This window comes from Pituophis catenifer, unplaced genomic scaffold (assembly GCF_029215685.1).
Source record: "Pituophis catenifer annectens isolate HBS135680 unplaced genomic scaffold, rPitCat1.0.hap2 SCAF_1, whole genome shotgun sequence".
NCBI classification, from domain to species: domain Eukaryota; kingdom Metazoa; phylum Chordata; class Lepidosauria; order Squamata; family Colubridae; genus Pituophis; species Pituophis catenifer.
Window position 1 is genome coordinate 307770911 of NW_027256881.1, and position 21057 is coordinate 307791967.

Genomic DNA, 21057 nt, shown 5'->3' on the forward strand with positions numbered 1-21057 from the left:
ATGTTGTATTACTTAAATCATGGTTTCCTATCACACCCAGGGCAAAAAACTGGATTTCATGGAATCTGTGGTTTGAATACATAAGACAACTTTGTAAAAACTGGATATGAAAGTTTATGGAAGAAATATGCAGTTACATGCTTGATTCCTGGGCCAATATTTATCAGTCATATATCATTTCTTTTTGATGAAGCCATTCTATCAGTTTAAAAAGCATGTGCTAATATTGGATGGGGCATATTCTATGTTCCCCATACATTATCTCTCTATAGAAGAGAAATTGAAAGCATATGCCATGTTGTTTGAAAATCTTGGGTTACAAACAAATGCACATTTTTGAACCCAAGCATAAAAACTGCAGTGTGTGCTATGAAGGTGTGGGTTTACAAGTTAGTCTATGAAATGAAATTTGGTTTAATCCTGTTTAAAAAGCAATCACAGCGGTCCGGACCAATGTTGCCAACTTAAGTGACACAGCAATGTGGAAGATCAAGAGAGCTCGGTTTGCTCGGAATCGGCAGAAGAGCGTGCGTTCTTTGAGGGACAGTGTGAAAGGTCCAGCAGAATCCAAGAGGGCACTTTCTCTTCCAGAAACCTTAACAACCAAAATCCGTTGAGTATTTTATTTTATTTTTTTTCTCCATTTTAATTCTGTTGCACAATTGCCACTAGGTGGAGATGAAATCTAGGATTTGGCCAGATTTTTTTAAACTGACAAAACAGTTGGTTTAACTGATTGTTTTGTTCACAGTTTACAGGATGCTACTGAAAGATCATAGTGAACTATGGAATAATAAAATACACTATCTATTTCTGTTTCCCACTATTATTTTATAAACAAGCCCTTTTCTTTAAACCCATTTTGTTGGTTGTTTTAATAAATTTTGCAAGCTGTTAAATTCTTCCAAACTCCTGGTGGCTTATGAATGCTATTTGTGAGTGGTGCCTCTCTACAAAAAGGTTCATGTGATATCTTTGACTGTGTGTGTATGCTTATATAGACACATGACATGATTTTTAGGAAATATCATAACCGTGGTTTTCTGCTAATTAATTAATAACAACTCAGCTTCATAAGTATATCTGACTCGTATCTGTAGAGCAAAAAAAGGTTTTGGCAAGCTAACCATTGTTACTACAAAGATCCATCTACCCCAACTATCCACTCTGTTCTGTTCAAATCTATGCTTATAAATATTTTTTCTTTTCTGTTATAATATATCAGCAATTACTACATTGCAGTTCTAAGCACTGGGAAAATACTGCTTCTTTCATGTGCATCTTCTCAGATGCAATATTATTGTCCTCTGTTAAAAACAAAAAGCTGACTAGATATTTTAACATCTACATCAGGGGTGAAATGCTCCCGGTTCGGACCGGATCACCCAATCCAGTAGCTATGGCGGTGGGTGGTTCAGAGAACCGGTAGCAAAAGTCCCTGCGTCCCATGCTCAGCTGAGCTGCGCGATCATCAGAGGCTTTTTTTTTTTTACTTTTAAAAGCATTTTTTCTACAACCTCTTCGGCCGAAAAAATGCTTTTAAAAGTAAAAAAAAAAGCATTTGATGATCGCGTGGCTCAGCTGGGATTGTCAGAGGCTTTTAAAAGCATTTTTTTCTACAACCTCTTTGGCTGAAGAAGTTGTAGAAAAAAAAATGCCTTTAAAAGCCTCTGATGATCCCAGCTGAGTTGCCTGATCATCAGAGGCTTTTAAAAGCATTTTTTTCTGCAACCTCTTAAGGTTGTTGAAAAAATGCTTTTAAAAATAATAATAAAAAAAAAAGTTGGCCATGCCCACCCAGTCACATTACCCCTCAGCACCAAGCCACACCCACAGAACCGGTAGTAACAAATTTTACATTTCACCACTGATCTACATGAACTACTGGATGACATTACCTGCTTATTTGAGGTCATGACTTCACTACAGTCTACAGAGAGCTTACCCTTGAAGATCACCCCCTGGGTGCAATTTGAGGTGCTGGTTGTTACCTGTAAAGCCCTACAGGGCATAGGGCCTGATTATGGAATACTTGACTCCCATAGTATCTGCCCAGCAGATTGGATCTGGCAGGATTGGCGTGCTTTGGTTTCCTTTGATTAAAAAGTGGTATCTATCGGGGCTCCAGAAGCATGCTTTCTCTACAGCAGTATCTGCCCTCTAGAAAGAGGTTCCCCAAAAATGCAAGTAGTAATGTGTTCAAAATAAATTACCCATTGATAATTTAAAGGGACCTGAAGATCTAGCTCTTCACCAAAGCCTTCGATGACATTGACTGAAGCCCGTTTTAATTTCTGGTTTGTTGTTTCCTTGTTTTTAAATATTGTTTTACTGTATAATTATAAAATGCAAGTAGTATATTATATTGTTTGGCCACAGTGATATTTGTGTAATATTAATTAGAGACTATTATGATGTTTTAGGTAAATAAAATCTTTAAATGTTTTTAACAATTTGAAAACTGTCCAGGGTCATTTGGAATCAGGTGGCATATAAATTTAATAAATTTCTATATTTATTATTAAAGATATATATGCCCAGTGGGAATACTGGTCCCTCAAGTTCAGTATTGCACACATTGATTGACAGTGGGTTTCTAATATGGCACAGTGGTACTGATTTGCAAAGTTTGGAATTTCTCCAGCTTTGCAAGAATATGTCTCAATTTTCTGCACACGGTATATATGACTCTCCATTGAATACAGCAATGGCTCCTGAAGATGCCACAGCTCTATACAATCTAACCATATCTTTCCATTTTTTTAAAGCAGCAAGGCTGATCAGACACGAACAGTCTGCTCCAGCCCTTGGTGGAACACCAGAAAAAACACAAGGTAAATGTGGCCTGTATTCTGTAATTTCTTGATGAACGTATCTTTTCTTTTATGTACACTGAGAGCATATGCACCAAGACAAATTCCTTGTGTGTCCAATCACTCTTGGCCAATAAAAAAATCTATTTTATTCTAATTACATAAAGAAGAAAAGAATTATTTTAAATTTTGGATATTCTCTTGCTAGTCAAGTGTACGAGTCAGAAGGACTTTGGAAATCCCATGATATTTTAACCTGCACATTTTCTATAACTTTTTGAACTATATTTTCCCACCAAGTTTTCATTATCGGCATGTGATAATTTTGACAAATGTTCCAAGGAATCATTTTGATGTCTGTGTTATGTCGTTGTTTATAATTATGATAATTGCTACAGTTTTGCCCCTTGGCCACCAAAAAAAAAAAAAAAAGGGTATATACTGTTTTGCTGCCATTTTTAAACCTCCTTTAAAAGAGACATTTAGCCTTTCTTCCCAGTGATAATCTCTATATTACATTTTTAAAAAAATTCTGTGTTAACAGGGCAGCCTTCTCCAGAGAATGATAATACCATAAAGGACCTTCTCCCAGAGGATGCTGGGATTGATCATCAAACTGTCCATCAACTCATTACCGTGCTGATGAAATTTATGGCCAAGGATGAGAGTAGTGCAGAATCAGATATCAGCAGTGCTAAAGCTTTCAATACAGTCAAGCGCCATTTATATGTATTGCTGGGCTACGATCAACAGGAAGGATGCTTCATGATTGCACCTCAGAAGATGCGAATATCAACCTGCTTTAATGCCTTTATTGCAGGAATTGCGCAAGTGAGTTAGATTTATGCATTTGGTACAACCTGTCAAATTATCCCTCATGGTCTGGCTGAAACCTCTCTTGCAATTCCCGAAAATGAAATTTATAGCTGTAATCAGAAGAATTCAGTGGCACATGGGGCATTTATTTCTATGGAAAGAAAAAAGGCCCTGTTATGTGCACTGTTTCTAAAAAGTCCTAATCTCTCATTTATGTACATAGTGCTTATACACAGGCATACATAAACACATTTCCATGCAAATGTTTAGGCACACATGGTCATATTATATTTTAATTGATGTCTAAATGAACAGAAATTGATATGATTTCTATAAATGAAAAGATACCTTTCTGCAGATTTGAATGGAACCTTTCTAGGTAGGAGTAGTTGTTTAAAGATTAAAAGTAAAAAAAAAAACCTAAGATTAAAAAGGCTGGAGTCTCTTGGGACTAGGAAAATGAGCCCCCTGAGTCATGGTCATTCTTTCCTGGAACAGAATTCCTCCAGAGATGACCGTGGCTTCTACTATATGGGATTGGTCTCTTTCTTTCTTTCTTTTTTTAAGAGAGGCATTTAAATCGGTTTATTCCATCTGTCCCTCCATCTATTTGTCTGTCTGTCTGTCTGTCTGTCTGTCTGTCTGTCTGTCTGTCTGTCTGTCTGTCTAGCTATCTATAAAGTAGATATGTGATAAAGGAGATCCTCCTGCTATGGATTTAGTAATTATAAAATGTTCCTTAGGTATAGTTTTTGTCTTGCTGCTGTTATATTTCAATGTTTGCGTTATTTTATAAGACACTTAGAGACTTGTTTTGATTAAGTTGATAGATAGAAATGAGCGAGAAAGAAACTACACTAAAGATTTAACTACACTAAAGATTTAATTCCAAAGTAGCAGTGAAGCACTGAAAGGGACGAAAGCAAGTGAAACTCATATTAGTCGTTGGATTTAGCCTGTAATCTAGATGCTACCTATTTCCCCATGCCCTAAGAATCCAGGTTGCTCATAGTACATGAGCAAAGATCGGAAAGTGAAATAACAAAGCTTGTTAGGAGAAGAAGTGGGCAACAGTGATGTCACCGGCTAATCCTTTCAACATGAATGTAGGAGTAGTAATAGGAGAATAACTATTTATGTTCCCTTGACATGGTGTAATAGGCTGGACCCACATGCATCTTCATTTGTAATAGATTAACACTTCATCCATTTTTAATTTTGTTCCTTTTTAGAAGACTTATTTCTAATACTTTAAACATTCTTTTAATGCAAGCTATTGTAGGGACCAATCCGTTAAACTGTGAGTATGGCTGAATTGCAATACTAGTTGCCTAACAATCCTTGCAAAGGATGCCTACATAAAAAACAGAGTGTGGATAAGACTAAGACAGAAAGATATGCCCAAGATAAAGTCCTTTAGTGCTCAGTTTAATTCTGAAATGTTTTATTCAGAGAGCATGAATGAAACATTTCTCACAGATACTCTTTTTTTCATTGTTGCTATTGTAACAGCATTCTGGAAAGGAATGTTCTAGTAGCAAAAACTGATGTACTATATAATAATCAAATTATTGTTTTGGATGCTAGTCTAGCAGATGGTGTTGTATATCTTTTCTTGAAAGCGACTATCACTGTGACTGGAAAGCATTTGGCAAAGTGATATTGTGTTAAGGTCCAGCAGGAATAAATTAATTATCAGGCTGAAGATGAAGTACTTGTAACCCCACTAGAGGTTGCTGCACTACAGTCTGTAGCAACTGTGGTCACATCAGATAACGGTGTGGGTTCTAGGAGTATTAATTCAGCAATATATGAAGTGCCATATGTTCCCCTTCTCAGCTCAGGCTAAGGCAAACTACCAAGGGACTGATCATTTGGCTGAAAGATTCCCAATATCGGGACTCAGCTTGAAATAAGTACTGGACATATGTGGATACTTAAAGGGTTCTTGATGTATATGGGAGTGCTGACTACACAAGGAATTACATGTTTATGTGTTTACCAAAATAAATCTTAGAATGAAGGACTGAATGTCAGTCAGGAGAGGGCATAGCTGGAATACATATTTACGTTCAGGAATTTGAGGCTATCCTATTTGTTTCCGATATCCTTTTTCATACATTTCATGAGTACTGAATAGTTAAGTGAAAAGTTACAGACTAATAGTTTGAATTCCAGGGCTATCATTGTTCATCTGTTTGGCTTTATAGCTATTGTTTTATTTTTCCACACTATTGGGGGGTGGGGAATCTTTTCACTATTATTCATTTTAGACCAAATTTTGTTAGGACATTTATTCCGTAAAGTGGCAGACATAGTGATAGCAATTAAAAATGACTCTTTGAATAGTATGATATGATATAGTATAGTATGGTATACGTAGCATGGCACATATGGCATGTACATTTGTGTGGACACATTATGATATTGCAGGCGTATAGTTTTAGTTTGTGCAAAGATACCTGCTAAACATAGTGAGCAATGAGAAGGGGAAATTTTGCTTACAAGGAACTTCAAATTGAGAGCATTATCCTTCCATAGAGATGACTTTTCACTATGATGCTATGGAAATAACTAACAAAAAAGGCGAACCATCTTGTATTATAATTTCCAGCTGATCCTAAGAATGCAAATTTTAATTTCACATTTAAATTCACATTTAGGGGCATGGATGACAATTAACTCCTATCAGTCAAGATGCATATATCTGTACTGTGCTGAATATGCTGTTTAATACAATTAAATGATTATAGGTTTGTCTTAATGAGCCACTGTATTTAACCTTGTAGGTTTATTTCTGCAATCGCTGCTAAGATTTTATAGATAATTTATTGGCACAAGTCTTCAGATAGTGTTTTTTCCTTTTTAAAGAGTGTTCTAAATTCTAATCTAATGTTAATTTTAGGTGATGGATTACAACATTAATCTAGGGAAGCATCTTCTTCCTTTGGTGGCTCAGGTGTTGAAGTACTGCACGTGCCCTCAGCTTAGACATTATTTCCAGCAGCCCCCTCGTTGTTCCCTCTGGTCCCTTAAGCCTCACATTCGACAGATGTGGCTGAAGGCCCTGCTTGTCATCCTATATAAGGTAAGCACTTCCCTTATTTCTTTCAGTTACTCCAAATCTATGTCTCATCAGAACCTCAGAACAATTGTTTTTATGAAGTCAATTATAGCTTAATACATATTAGGGGTGAGTTACCTTTTCTTCATCTTGACCATTCTTTGTTTTGGCTTCAGGAGGCAGGGCCTGTGATTAAGGAAAACACTGAAAGGTGGAGCTAATTTTTTTTGGTCTCTTTTTTAAAAAAATTCTGGAGAAGATTTTAAAAGACAAAATGGGTTCCTTAAACTTGTAGAGGTATACAGTGCCCATTGTATTCTTTCAGTCATTCCCAAATGTTGAAAATTGGCTTTGTGAAATATATATATATTTTACCACTTCAAACTTATAAATAAAAAAAGTTTTGAGGAATTTGGCTCTGCCAGCTTCAGCAGAGACTGTAGACGGGAAGCTTTTGGCTGAAATGGCAAAATTGACTGTTTTGATTAAAGAAAAGAATATAAATACTTTTGTATCCACATGGAGACCGCTTCTGAACTTTGTGCTTGAAGTGGAAAAGAATGAAATGGATGATTTGATGAAGAATGATTTTGGGTTTTACCAATTAGACTGATGGATCCTTATAGAAATGGCCAGTTTATATTATTATGAAAAAACAAAAAGTTGTGATTTGATATTAATACCTTATTTTACTGCAACAGAGAGTCAGAAGTCAATGCTTCTTTTTCTTTTTCCTAATCCTTTCTCACTCTTCTTCCTCTCCCTTTCCTCCCCATTGTCTTCCTATTTTCTTTTGTATTTTGTATCTTATTTTATCTTATAACTCAATAAAAATATTAACAGTGAAAAAAAGTTTTGAGGAATTTGGCTCTGCCAGCTTCACCAGAGACTGTAGACGGGAAGCTTCTGGGGTCACCTGTGAATGCAGGATTGCTTATCCTTGATATATATAAATCAGATGCTATTTTTTAAAGCAAAGAATAACTTAAAATTGGCTTATGAAGTGCTAAAAGAATAAAAGAGCTGAAATAATTACATTACTGCTTTGTAGATTTTTTTTTAGAATAAATTAAAATAGTACAAATGAAAATAATCACAATGTTTAAAAATATTTCCTTCCTCCCTTCTTTCCTCCCTCCCTTCCTCTCTTCCTCAGTATCCTTACAGAGATTGTGATATCAGTAAAATTGTGCTGAGTCTCATCCATATAACCATCAACACATTAAATGCCCAGTATCACAGCTGCAAGCCTCATGCCACAGCAGGTCCTTTGTATACTGACAACAGTAATGTAAGCCGGTACAGTGAAAAAGAAAAAGGTATTACATCATATGATTCCTACCAAATGTCATTAAAGATTTTTTAAATTTTCATCTTGTTTAGGTTCAGTTTTTAAAGAAAAAATATTATGCTATATATGCATTCCATAGAATATAACGAAAAAAAGTATTAAAAGTTTATTTTGTACGTGCAACAGTGTGGGGTGGAAACTGGCCTTCTATATGTAATCCTATAAATCAGTAACCCTGTGTTTTTAAGTATTTCTTATCTGAACTAGCTAGTAGCCAGAAGTTAGTTCAACATGTGGACAGACTCAACCATAGTTTTACCTGAGAACTGTGAGCATCCTAGACCAAATTTAAATCCAAGAAACTCTAGAAAATTCCTAGAACCTTGGCATTCAGACAAATCAGCCATCAATAGACATATAAAGATAAACCACATTTACACTACCATTCAAGAGACAATAAAAAAGCTAGGAAGGAAATAGAAAGATCAGACTACATCCTCTCCAGAAAAGTCCTTCGGTGCTTTGCTGGATGCTTGTTTCATGGCTGTAATTTAGAAAAGGATGAGGAGGATTTTGTTTGTAGCTGAAGCCACATATTTTGAGCAAATATGCACAATAGTAAGATTACATTTACTAATACCTTCATTAACAGCATCACTGAAGACCTATTGCTTTAGGTTTTCATCAGTCTTTCGAAAAGAATAGTTCTGGAATTATTATGGCATTTGAGTTGAGACAATTCTTATGCAATCTGCAAGGCATTTTTGTATTTCCCAGCTGGATTGTAAGGCTGATTTGATGGAACTGAAAATATATGATGGTGCCTTATTATGATGAACATATCTTGTATTTTATTGAAAAGAGTTCTTTGTTGGAAGGAATCCTCTATTTGAAGGACTTCTGAATCCAAGTTTTGATATTTAAATATGCACTGGGTTTATATGTTTAGAATAGAATAATAATAGAATTGGAAGGGACCTTGAGGTCTTCTAGTCCAGTCCCCTGCTCGAACAGGAGATCCGGGCTATACCATTTTAGACAAATGGTTGTCCAGTCTCTTTTTGTAGGTAGTGAATTGAGAACTGTATTGCAAAATTCAAAGAAATATGCAGTCCAAATAATTTTTGTGTTCAAATCTGCATGCCAAAATCTCTCTCTTATTTCTTATTTATTTTATTTATTTATTGGTTTGATTTATATGCCGCCCTTTTCCGGAGACTCAGGGCGGCTTACAATGCGTTAAGTAATAACCTTCATACTTTTGTATATTTATACAAAGTCAGTTTATTGCCCCCACAATCCGGGTCCTCATTTTACCTACCTTGAAAGGATGGAAGGCTGAGTCAACCTTGAGCCTGTTAAGATTTGAACTTGCAGTAATTGCTGGCAGCTGGTGTTACTTAACAGTGCTTTAGTCTGCTGCACCACCAAGGCTTCTTCCTCTGTCTAAAATAATTTCATCAGTTATCTTTACAATCACACAGGTTTTTTTTTCAAATACATAGCCTCAGCTTACCCAGAGTATATTTTGTTCCTTTTTTTTACCATGAAGGAAGATGTTGTATGTTTTGTGTAATGTTGTTATGATATGTCTGTGGAAATTCTCAGTCATGCAGGTCATGGTTGTCCCAAAAGTGCTTTTTCAAAAGGCAACTGGATTTCATTTTTTCCTTGAAAATATTTTGCGTCTTATCCAAGAAACTTCTTCAGCTCTGACTTGAAGAAACTTCTTGGATGAGAAGCACTGAAGAAGCTTCTTGGATGAGAAATGAAATATCTTCAAGAAAAAAACAAAGTCCAGTTGCCTTTTGAAAAAGCACTTTGGGACTGTTGTGATATATCTTGAAGCTGTCTGAAAATAGTTGACCTTTTATTAGGATGAAGATTGTGATACTGTTGCCTACCTTTTCTCTATCAAGCAGAGGAAGACAGTGTCTTTGATGAATCAGACATTCATGATACACCCACTGGAACAGGCAATAAAGAATCACAAACATTCTTCGCAAGGTTGAAAAGAATTGGAGGCAGCAAAGTGGTGAAATATCAGCCAGTTGAGATGAATGCTCAAAGAAGTATGTATATCATTGGGGGCATGGGGGAGGGGGAAGCGCTGTCACGTTAGATACAAAGCTTCTGCCTGGAAATACTATGATTAAATGATTATTGCTTGGTATACTGTGAATATATTTGACTTGAACTGGGATAAGGTAAGCAAGCATATCAAAATCTGTATCTTAAAATCATAGAGAGACTTTGTGGATTGTCTATAGTCAGCCCCCTATTCAGTGCAGAAATCTCAGAGATAAACAGTATCCAACAAAGAAAAAGATCGTTCTCATAGAAGGACAATACACCACCTTTATGGGAAATTGTTCCACTTGCCAGCTGCACTTTTAATAAAGCAGTTTCTTATAATTTCAGTGGAAACCAATCTTTTTGTAATATAAGCATATTAGTATTAATTTTGTGTTTTGATCTAGGAGTATTATAGCCAAGTATTATTGTTAGCATTCTTCAGACCTTCCTCATCCACACATGAGAATCACAACCAGCATATAAGTCTTAATTATGCTACATGCCTGAATAAGTCTGAATTTTTAACATCAATTCAGTCATTTTCTCCTAGTTAGATATATTTAAATTGCACTCTTTATTCTGGATATTGTAAAATAAAATGCAATAAAATTGCCACTTATAAAATACTAAGTAATAGCTTATTGTATTGCTGTCAACCCTGTGAGATTGAGTAAGTTATAATTTAGAATATCATAAAAGTTATTTTTCTTTTCTCCTGTTCAATATCTAGTCTTCTAAACACAGTGAAATCTTCACTAGATTTTCTGTTTTTACAATCTTCCCATAAATGAAAATATTATCAGAATTGATATCATGAACTGAGGCATGAATCAGTAACTTTAAAAAAGATGGTAAGCTAAGCTTGGTGTTATTAATATTAAAATTAATGTTTCCATCTTGTTCTTGTTAACTGATTTCATGTCTCGCCCTGGAAAATCTCTTTAGGACTAGGACTAGAACTATCTGCCTCCATTCAATGGAGTCTTGAAGTTATAAACAGGAATTTTATCTAAAATGCCAATATAGCTTAAATATGGAAATGCAGAATGACATTGAATGGAATAGTACCAGCTTTTTCTATTCTAGGTGAAATAGAACTGGCTGAATATAGAGAAACTGGCATATTGCAAGACAATATTCTGCGCTGTATGAGAGAAGAAAGCATTCAGAAAAAGAAACTGCGCTCTCTAAAACAAAAATCTCTTGACATAGGAAATGCAGACTCCCTGTTGTTTACATTAGACGAGCACCGTCGGAAATCATGCATAGACCACTGCGACTTAGAAAAGCCACCTGCCGCTTCCACTTACACCACACTGAGGCAGAATGATTATGGACAACCACAGCAAAATTCTTCTACCAAAACAGAAGAGCAAGATACAGGAGAGAAGGAAAATATTCTAGCTGTCCCAGGAAGAAGTCAAACAAGGCGACGGCCTATCATACCAGAAGTCAGGTTAAACTGCATGGAGCCATACGAAGTGACCATAGATTCCCCAGCTAAAACTTCTCCTCCAAAGGAGGACTTAGATCTCATAGATCTGTCATCTGATTCAATGTCAGGGCCCGAAAAACAGTCTGTTGTTTCCAATTCAGATAGCGACTCCTTAGTTTTTGAGCCCCTCCCTCCTCTTAGAATAGTGGAAAGTGATGAGGAAGAGACTGATCTCACAAGTCAGTTGTGTGACATTGACTCTAGGCTGACACTTGCTTCCTCACCATCAAGTCCTACCAGTGTTTCTATCCTCAGTCTTAGCATAACACCACTGGTGCAATTCAGCATTGAAGATTGTTCCAAAGTTGTAACCCCTTGTGAAGTGAGTCATTTTGTATCATTTGCACAAGACAAAACTCCCCCAACTACCCCTGAAAGTCAAAAGGGTGTTGATGAGTTAGCTAAGCCGGAAGATGTTCAAGGAATATCCCCTGGCAGCCCTCTGACACTAAAGCAAAAACGGGATATGCTGCAAAAATCATTTGCTCTCTCGGAGATGTCCATTGATGATAACTCTGAGTTATGCATAGAAGATATTACGCCTGTTGGGCCTTTTCCGAGTTCAGCTGGGAAAACGGTCTTTATTAAGCTCCCTGAGGACTCTGATAGCCAAGCTGAAAGTCAAAAGCCAGATGCCAGCGCAGAATCTGATACAGAACAAAGTACAGAGCCAAAGCAAGAGGAAGAAGCTGAAGAGTCAGAATTTAAAATCCAAATAGTTCCTAGACAGAGGAAGCAGAGGAAGATTGCTGTGAGTGCCATCCAGAGAGAATACCTGGACATTTCCTTCAATATCTTGGATAAGCTGGGAGAACAGAAAGAGACAGGTGAGCAATACCAGTTGCCTATGCATTTTGAAACGATCTGATTATCACACTGGCTTTTTTTTCCCCCAGGGATGAAGAGCATAGCAAAATAGAGTGACTGTAAAATAGCAATTTATAATATAAAGAAATAGAAAACATTGAATATGAGTAAAGTTCACAATAAGGTCCCTCCTTATTGAAAGTCAGCATTTCTTCCAGATCTATTTTTTAATCAAATTATCTAAGCTAAGCAAAAGCCTTTAGGAGAGAAGGGAAAGTTGAAAGGGTTAGGGTAAGGCATCATTTATTTCTACTGAGCTCTCTTTGTTATCAGCTTAACTGTTTCCTCAACAATAAAGGTTTTGTGAAAGGTGTGGAAAGGAGTTGATTCATGGTAGGTTATTCAAATTTTTCATTTGCCACTTTTTCTGGAACTTGAAAATATTTGAAAAAGACTTGGTTATTTATTTCTTCATATATATTCTGCAATTCTTCCAGAGGAATATTGGACTAAGAATAGAATAGTAGTAATCTGTATTAGCCAAAGTAGATCACAACTGTTATTCCAGGTTTAAGATTAGTTGTTGTTGTTGTTGTTGTTGTTGTTGTTGTTGTTGTTGTTGTTGTCGTTGTCATCATCATCGTCATGATCATCCCCTAGCCTGCTTTCCTAAAATGCTCCAGTCATATCTTTGAGTCTTGCTCTTGTGTCTTCAATTTTGTGAGTTAAATCATTGACTATAAGGCTGCAGTCAAATATATTTAGAATTGTAGCTGTAGTACTTTATCCGCATCCCAGTCGTCCCAGCAAAATTGGCTCTATTCATCATATGAACACTGTCGCCTCATCCCAGTGGTGAAATGTAAAATTTGTTACTACCAGTTCTGTGGGCATGGCTTGGTGGTGGTGGTTGGTAATGTGACTGAGTGGGCGTGGCCAACTTTTTTTTTTTTACTTTTAAAACCATTTTTTCTACAACCTCTTTGGGTGGAGAGGTTGTAGAAAAAATGCTTTTAAAAGCCTCTGATGATCCCATCTGAGCCACGTGATCATCAGAGGCTTTTTTTTTTACTTTTAAAAGTGTTTTTTCTGCCAAAGAGGTTGTAGAAAAAATGCTTTAAATTTTTTTTAAAAAAGCCTCTGATGATCGCGTGGCTCAGCTGGGCATGGGGAGGGAGCAGGGATTTTTGCTACCGGTTCTCCGAACCACCTGCCGCCATCGCTACCGGATCGGGCGATCGGGTCCAAACCGGGAGCATTTCACCCCTGCCTCATCCCCATATCTCTCAAATAACAATAGCTCCTAAAGATGATTAGAATATGGACATGGGAGTAATATGCACACGTAATCCAAATGCCTGCAGGATCCTGTTTCATTAGACAATATGGTTGGAATATGGAGGCTTATCTGATGTATTCACTTGGTAAATGGTTCAGATATTGGAATGTATAAATCAGGCAACATCACAGCTATAATAACATATTTTTTAGAATGCTCAGTCATAGGACACAAACTGTTTCAACTCCTACCCTCAAAACAATGCTATAGAGCACTGCACGCCAGAACAACTAGACACAAGAACAGTTTTTTCCCAAACGCCATCACTCTGCTAAACAAATAATTCCCTCAACACTGTCAAACTATTATTTAGTCTGCACTACTATTAATCTTCTCATTGTTCCCATCACCCATCTCCTTCCACTTATGACTGTATGACTGTAACTTTGTTGCTTGTATCCTTACAATTTATATTGATATTGTTTCCTGATTGCTTATTTGTACCCTATGACTATCATTAAGTGTTGTACCTTATGATTCTTGATGAACGTATCTTTTCTTTTATGTACACTGAGAGCGTATGCACCAAGACAAATGTGCCCAATCACACTTGGCCAATAAAAAATTCTATTCTATTTTATTCTAGGATAGAATTTGATTCTTATGCAGAATGTTTCCTTTTCTTTTTAAAAGAATTTTTATTACAATAATAAAAACTAATATGAACTAAACTTCTAGAAAGAGAAAAAAGAATAAAAAGTGCAAGAAAAAGAAGAAAAAATAAAGTATATAATAATAAAAAAGAAAAAATGTATATAGAAATGACATTCAACCTTAATATAACTATAAAAAAATCTAGCAGTAGTTCTTACCTCCTATAAGGCTACAGATATCTGTTCATCCCATATTCCATCCTTTGTTTATGACAGGGGTTTCAAACCCGATTTCATTGAGGGCCACCTCAGAGTTGTGTTCGACCTTGGAGGGCTGGGGTGGGCGTGGTAGGGAGGGTGTGGTCTTTGTGGGTGTGGTTGGGGTGGGCGTGGCCATGGTGGGCATTTGACACAGGCTCAAGATGCATTTTTTCCCCTTTGGATTCAAAACAGCTATTCTGGACAAAGGGAGATTTACTTTCTGGCACAAATAGTATCAATTCCACAATGTAGAGATTAAAAACATGTAGAGTTCCCAGCTGCTATGGGGCTGGACTCTTTTGTATAGGAGCCAATCTGAATATGTACATAATATTGTCAGAACAGAGATGTTCAAAACCCTAATGTGAGTTAAGACAATCTAAACGACATCCAGGGTATTATATTTATACTTAATGGATTGAATGATAAATGAACATTTAGAACCTTAAAATATTTTTAAACAAAACAATTCATTTCTCTTTAATTCATCCCTATGTCCTTTTTTGTCCTTTTCATATCATATATTAATCATTAATCATATATTAATCTGTCTGCCTAATTTATGGCATTTCTCCATCCCCAAATAACAAAATTGTACACTCTTGTTATTGCTTGGGCAATATCAACTCAAGTTTCCTGTTTCCCTGTTGAATCTGTCCTTTGAAATATTAACTAACTCTATCTAAAATACTTTAGCTGACCCTCCCATTTTTCATTTTTAATAGAGTTCTTTGAAAACATTAAAATTTTATTCCAGATATTCATTGTAAAGAGGAACACTGTACAACACAACAAAATCATCACAATATTTATTAATTAATTTATTAATTCAATTTGTATGCCGCTCCTCTCCGAAGACTCAGGGCGGATATATACTGCCAAATTCCTAGAAAGATTCAGAAAATATGCATGCTATGTGGAAACATTTCCGGGTCCATTTGGACTACAACTGGCTACATAATTACATCTCACTGACTTCACTGAGTATTATGCATACCTGACAAAAGCTGCCTTCTATCTGCCAGATTTGCACACTATCCAGTCATAATATGATTTGATTTTGACTCTGCTTGTTCTGTAAATTCAGCCATTTGTGCTTTACACAGTAAATCACAATTTAGAAATAACCACTAGACATTTTCACATGACATACTGCATTAAAAAAAAATCTTCTAGCTTGTGCATACTACCATATCCTACATCCAACCATGTATTTAAGTTTTAGGCTCACTATATTGTTTACAAACCATTATGGGGGAGATAACACGATCCAATTAATCCAAAATGGGGGGGGGAGGAGTTTCAGCCGCCAGACTAATGTAGGAGACCATGGGGGCTGAAAATGGGCCCCTGCAACCCGTTTTTGGCCACCAGACTGCTGTAGGAGGCCATGGGGGCTGAAAATGGGCCTAAAATGCCCCCCACCACCGGTTTTTGGCTGCCAGACTGCTGTAGGCAGCCTGGGGGCTGGAAATGGCCTGAAAACACCCCCTGTGGCCCATTTTTTGCCATCAGACTGATGTAGGAGGCCATAGGGGCTGAAAACAGGCCAAAAATGGCCCCAGCGACCTTGGCTGCCAGACTGCTGTAGGAGGCCTCCAGACTGCTGTCGAGGCCACCAGACTGCTATAGGAGGTTGTGGGGGCAAAAACAGGCTGAAAGCGCCCCCTCTGTGGCCCATTTTGGCCATCAGTGGCACCGCGGGCTGGTCCTTTGTTATTTACAGGCTGGCTCTGTGGGCCAGATTTAAGTACCCCACAGGCTAGATCTGGCCCGCAGGCCTTGAGTTTGATACCCCTGGTTTATGATGTCAGAAAATGCCCATAAAGGATAGCCAGAACTTTGCCAAAATGTCTTATTTTAACTTTGATCAAATCAACCTATTTTACATTCCTTCCTTTTAGTTCTTAAGTTTTAATCTTTAATTCAATGAAATATTGTCATATGATTTGTATTCTCTTTAAGTCTTCTTTATCCCATTGCATAGATTTCTTCAAGGCTTTAACAAGCCTCTTTTGTAGATCCAATAAGAAAACATTTTCTTGGTCATTCTCTTGATTTATCATTTGTATTTCTCTTTTGATTTTTTAAATTTCATCAGTTCCTTTTTTATATCCAGTAAAGCATCCTTTTCCAAATCATTACCTTGGCCTGTCTATTGTAGTTCCACTTTCAGTACTTTTTCTGTCTTATCAATTAAAATTTGTTCTATACATGTCATTCCTTCATTAATGAATTTGGACATCCATAGAAGCAGACATCATTACCGACAGTGTGGATATTGTAGCTAATTTTTGGCTCCATTTTTTAAAGATCTCCGTTTAAGAGATATCGAGATGTATGTTTTTCACTTCTGCTTTGAATCTTTAGTCCCTTCTAGCATCAGGTTTCTAAAATCATAAAGTAGCTTGCTTTGTTATGGCTTATAATAGTCAAGCTAGCCAAAATAAATCTCTTTCCAATGAGAAGCTATTTATTTTTCATGGTTAATTCTAAAATCTTATAATCAAAGTCAATACTTCAAGTCTATCTGGACCCTTAATCCATTTATAATTTTTCTTAGATACACTTTATTTAGCTTTTTGCTGTTTGTTTCATTTTTTAAAGTTCAAACACTTACATTTATTTTTTCTTTGTTCAGCATTGAAGATAAACTCACTCAATGACTTTTAAAGGTTGTCATTCCAAAGGTCTCTAACAGCTTTAAGATGGTTAATAAGCAATTTCTGAGAATGATTAGAAAGGGAGTTTTGTTAACCTAGTGTCCTTTAAAAGGTTCCACTATGGTTGTAAGCAAGATGGCTAATCTCTTTGTCTCCCAGTGCTCAAAACTGCCAAAAACTGCTGTCCTGAAGTTTCTTCATAGGAGCAGTTGTGCTGAGCACATGTGAGTGATCTCCCATCCTCTCCTTATCTGGAGAGATTTTACTCACTCTTTCCTTGGACTTTGCTGCAATTCTCAGCTTCACTTTCATGAAGACATTTTCAGTTCCTATATCTCCTTTGGAAGTCCCCCATATAGCAGCATTTTCTAATATGCTGCCTTTTAGAGGTGTAAGGAAAATATAACAGAGCATTAAAATGTATGATGATGCCAACATACTCATTATGATGGTGAATCGTGTATATTAAATATAGGAAGGCATTGTTTTAGAGAGCCCAAGTACTATTTGCATTCCTCCATTGCGCTTTTCTTATAATCTGTGTTGGAAAAAAGTGACAATTTCACAATTGTCTTTATAGGGATGCATGGAAATTAACATTTACATAGGAGAAAGCTGTGTATTGAAAAAGGTTCTCCAGCATATGAATGTATAAACCTAACTTCAGTGCGACACAAAGGAAAATAAATGGTTTTCTCATCACAAAGTATCTCATTCCTCCAAATTCCTATTTTAAGTGCCAAGGTGATAAAAAGGAATATCAGGAAGAAAAAAATGGAAAAAGTGAAAGAAAAAGAGAGTTTATGAATAATTGTTTTCTGATTTCAAAAGCCCCCCAAAAGTTTCTGAGTTCCAAGCAATATTTCTTTTTGCAGATGTATCAACTAAAGTACTTTCAACCTTAGAAATGCCAAGGGAGTCATCTTCTGCTCCTACACTTGAAGCAGGTGTACCAGAGATAAGTAGCCACTCTTCCATGTCAAGTAAGCTCTCCCCTGACTTTGAGGAAAGAAACCAATGTTTACTGCATTTGTGCTTCTTAGTATGTTTTGCCATCTGGTGCATTACTTCTCTCCACTCGTAAATGTTTATGTGTGTATTGTGTTAATTAACTCTAAAAGTACCAGCATGGAGTTGGCACTCCATAATGAGCTTTATATTCACAGAAGATTAAAGGGTTGAGGAGTCATTTTGTATTATCATTCATGAACAGAGAATAAAAGAGTTGGAAGGAACCTCAGAGGTCTTCTAGTCCTGCTTGAGCAGAAGACCCTATACCATTTCAGACAAATGATTGTCCAGTCTCTTTATGAAAGCTTCCAATGATGGTGCACCCACAATTTCTGAAGACTATTCTCATCTATCTTTTTATCAGAACACAGGCTTTAGATATATGGACTTTTCTTAAATAATGATGCTCACATATTGTAATTCCCACATGCACTGATGGGATACCTAACCATGTCCTTTCCTGATTCAAATGTACATGCATGGAAGATCCAGGAATATCTAGAGCAGTGTTTCTCAACCTTAACAACTTTAAGATTTGTGGACTTCAACTCCCAGAATTCTCCAAAATGCTGCCTGGGGAATTCTGCAAGTTGAAGTTCATGCATCTTAAAGTTACCAAAGTTGAGAAACACTGATCAAGGGGAAAACTCCTTTTAGGTTTTTCCTAATCCAGACCAGTGTCAGATACTACGATCTCACTCAGTCTGATATAAATTTGCAAAGTTCTCTTTATATTTTCACCAATTCTATATCATTCAGGAAAACCAATAGATTTCCCTTGTTGCATTTAGTTCTCTTTTCCACACTTTTAAATCCTTTTCCTGTTTTAAATTCTTTTCCTGTTTTTCCTGCTTGCACTGAATTATAACCACAGTGAACGTTAATATTTTCTACTTGATTAGATGTGAGATGCTTAGGGAGAGAAAATCACGTCTACATTTTCAGGGCCATGTAAAACATGTTAAAGTAGCATAGCAAGAATAGACTTGCAGATCATTTTTAGAAATAACTGATAGGAAAAAAAATCGATCTCAATAAAATAATAAAATAGGTAAAAATAAAATAAAAAAGAATTAATTTTTTTGTGGAGAAAACAATTTAATCAGAAATCTGCATATACCTTATTGGTTTTTAAATGCTAATGAGTTATTTTTCAATAATTCTACCCACCCCAACTCCAATATTTAAAATCAAACTTTTCCTTGAGAAATGAGATAAATATAGTAATTTACAAACTTAGTGCTTTCATGCAGAAGAAAGTACCTGGAAGGGTTTAATTTCCACTATAAAAGCTAAAAATTTGTAAGATTGTATATTGGCACTTTAGAAGATTGACTTGATGCCCAGTCTTTGTTGTTTATAATATTTTAAACTGTTTAGTTTTATAGTTTTAATGTAATTTTATATATTGTTTTAACTTTTGCTTGGGAGCTGCCAAGAGTTGTTTAGAGGATAGGCAGCTATATAAATCTTTTAAATAAATAAATAAAATAAGAAAGAAAGCAACCAATTTCCTCTGTTTTTGGCAACAATTTATGCACTAGGCAGGAATGTCTGCTCTAAAATTTTAATTGCTGCACTATATGGGGAAATTCTGTTTGTAATAAACTGGTTTTAAGCATAGCACTAGAGAAGAAAGTTATGCTATTCTCTAATTTGATATTGACAAACATTTTTAAAATGAAAAATCATATCAATGGAATTTTAATTCAACCGCAGAATCAATCTCACATTTTAAAAATGCTTTGGAGTACTAAAGATTGAAATAAAGGCAATAGCAATAGCAATAACAATAACACTTAGACTTATATACCGCTCCACAGTGCTTTTACAGCACACTCTGAGCGGTTCACAACATCAGCATATTGCCCCTAACAATCTAGATCTTCATTTTACCAACCTCGGAAGGATGGAAGCTTTGAGCCCTTTATACAAAAAATGTATTTGAAATATTTTCAGTGTGACATTCATCAGTAAGATGCCCTATGGAACCAAAGGTTGTCCTCATAATCTAGAGCAAATTGGGGGACAGAAATAAAATTGCAGGTACAATTGTAGATCTGTTTGACAATTGTCATCCCCTTCTGAGCACACTTCATTGAATACCAACCCATTGGTTGAATGTGTGTAGAGCAGGGGTAGGTTCTACTTACCTTTACTACCGATTTGCAACGGGAGTGCGCCTCCCGCTGTTTTTACTACTGGTTCTAAAGAACCAGACAGAACCGGGAGCAACCCACCACTGATGTAGAGCACTATTATAGAGTAGGAAAGTTCATTTTGAAGAACAAGCTGAGTATAGGTAATTGTAAACAACAGTAAATAATACTGAAAATCATACAAATATATTAACTTCTGACCTGCAGCTCAGTTCCGACAGATGAAAAGAGGTTCTCTGGGAGCACTGACCATGAATCAGTTGATGAAGAGGCAACTGGAACATCAATCTAGTGCTCCTCATAATATTAGCACATGGGACACTGGTAAGTATTTTACATCACAGAAAATGAAGGTGAGATGGTGAAATGTTTTGTGAGGATAGGATACACAGGAATGGGAAGAGTAAGCAAATTTTGGTAGTGATGGGTCAGGAGAGTTTTAGTGGGGAACATAGGATAGGCCAGGATTTCTCAAAATGAGCCACTTTAAGATATGTAACTTGCAGAGTCAACACATCTTAAAGTGGCCCAGGTTGAGAAACCCTCGGATAGGGCATTCAAAGAGAAATAACATTACTTTGGTGCTGATTCCCATGTTCCCTTAGATTTTGACTTTTCGTGGGCAAAATCTGCAATGGTGATTGGAACAACATTTTGTGATGTTAGATG

At 36.3% G+C, this 21057-nt stretch overlaps 1 protein-coding gene across 3 annotated transcripts in view; it reads left to right on the plus strand.

Moving 5' to 3' along the window:
* Window positions 1–21057, plus strand: part of UNC79 (unc-79 homolog, NALCN channel complex subunit) — a 133323-nt gene that overhangs the window by 61140 nt on the left and 51126 nt on the right. Inside the window, exons 26-34 of one of the 3 annotated variants that reach the window (XM_070931521.1) lie at window positions 433–612; window positions 2769–2834; window positions 3358–3644; window positions 6535–6717; window positions 7850–8012; window positions 9907–10056; window positions 11147–12382; window positions 18094–18201; window positions 20596–20712. In XM_070931521.1, coding sequence (XP_070787622.1) covers window positions 433–612; window positions 2769–2834; window positions 3358–3644; window positions 6535–6717; window positions 7850–8012; window positions 9907–10056; window positions 11147–12382; window positions 18094–18201; window positions 20596–20712 — 2490 coding nt within the window. The remainder of the gene's footprint in view (window positions 1–432; window positions 613–2768; window positions 2835–3357; window positions 3645–6534; window positions 6718–7849; window positions 8013–9906; window positions 10057–11146; window positions 12383–18093; window positions 18202–20595; window positions 20713–21057) is intronic. The other 2 variants (XM_070931522.1, XM_070931524.1) reach the window with 2 other exon arrangements.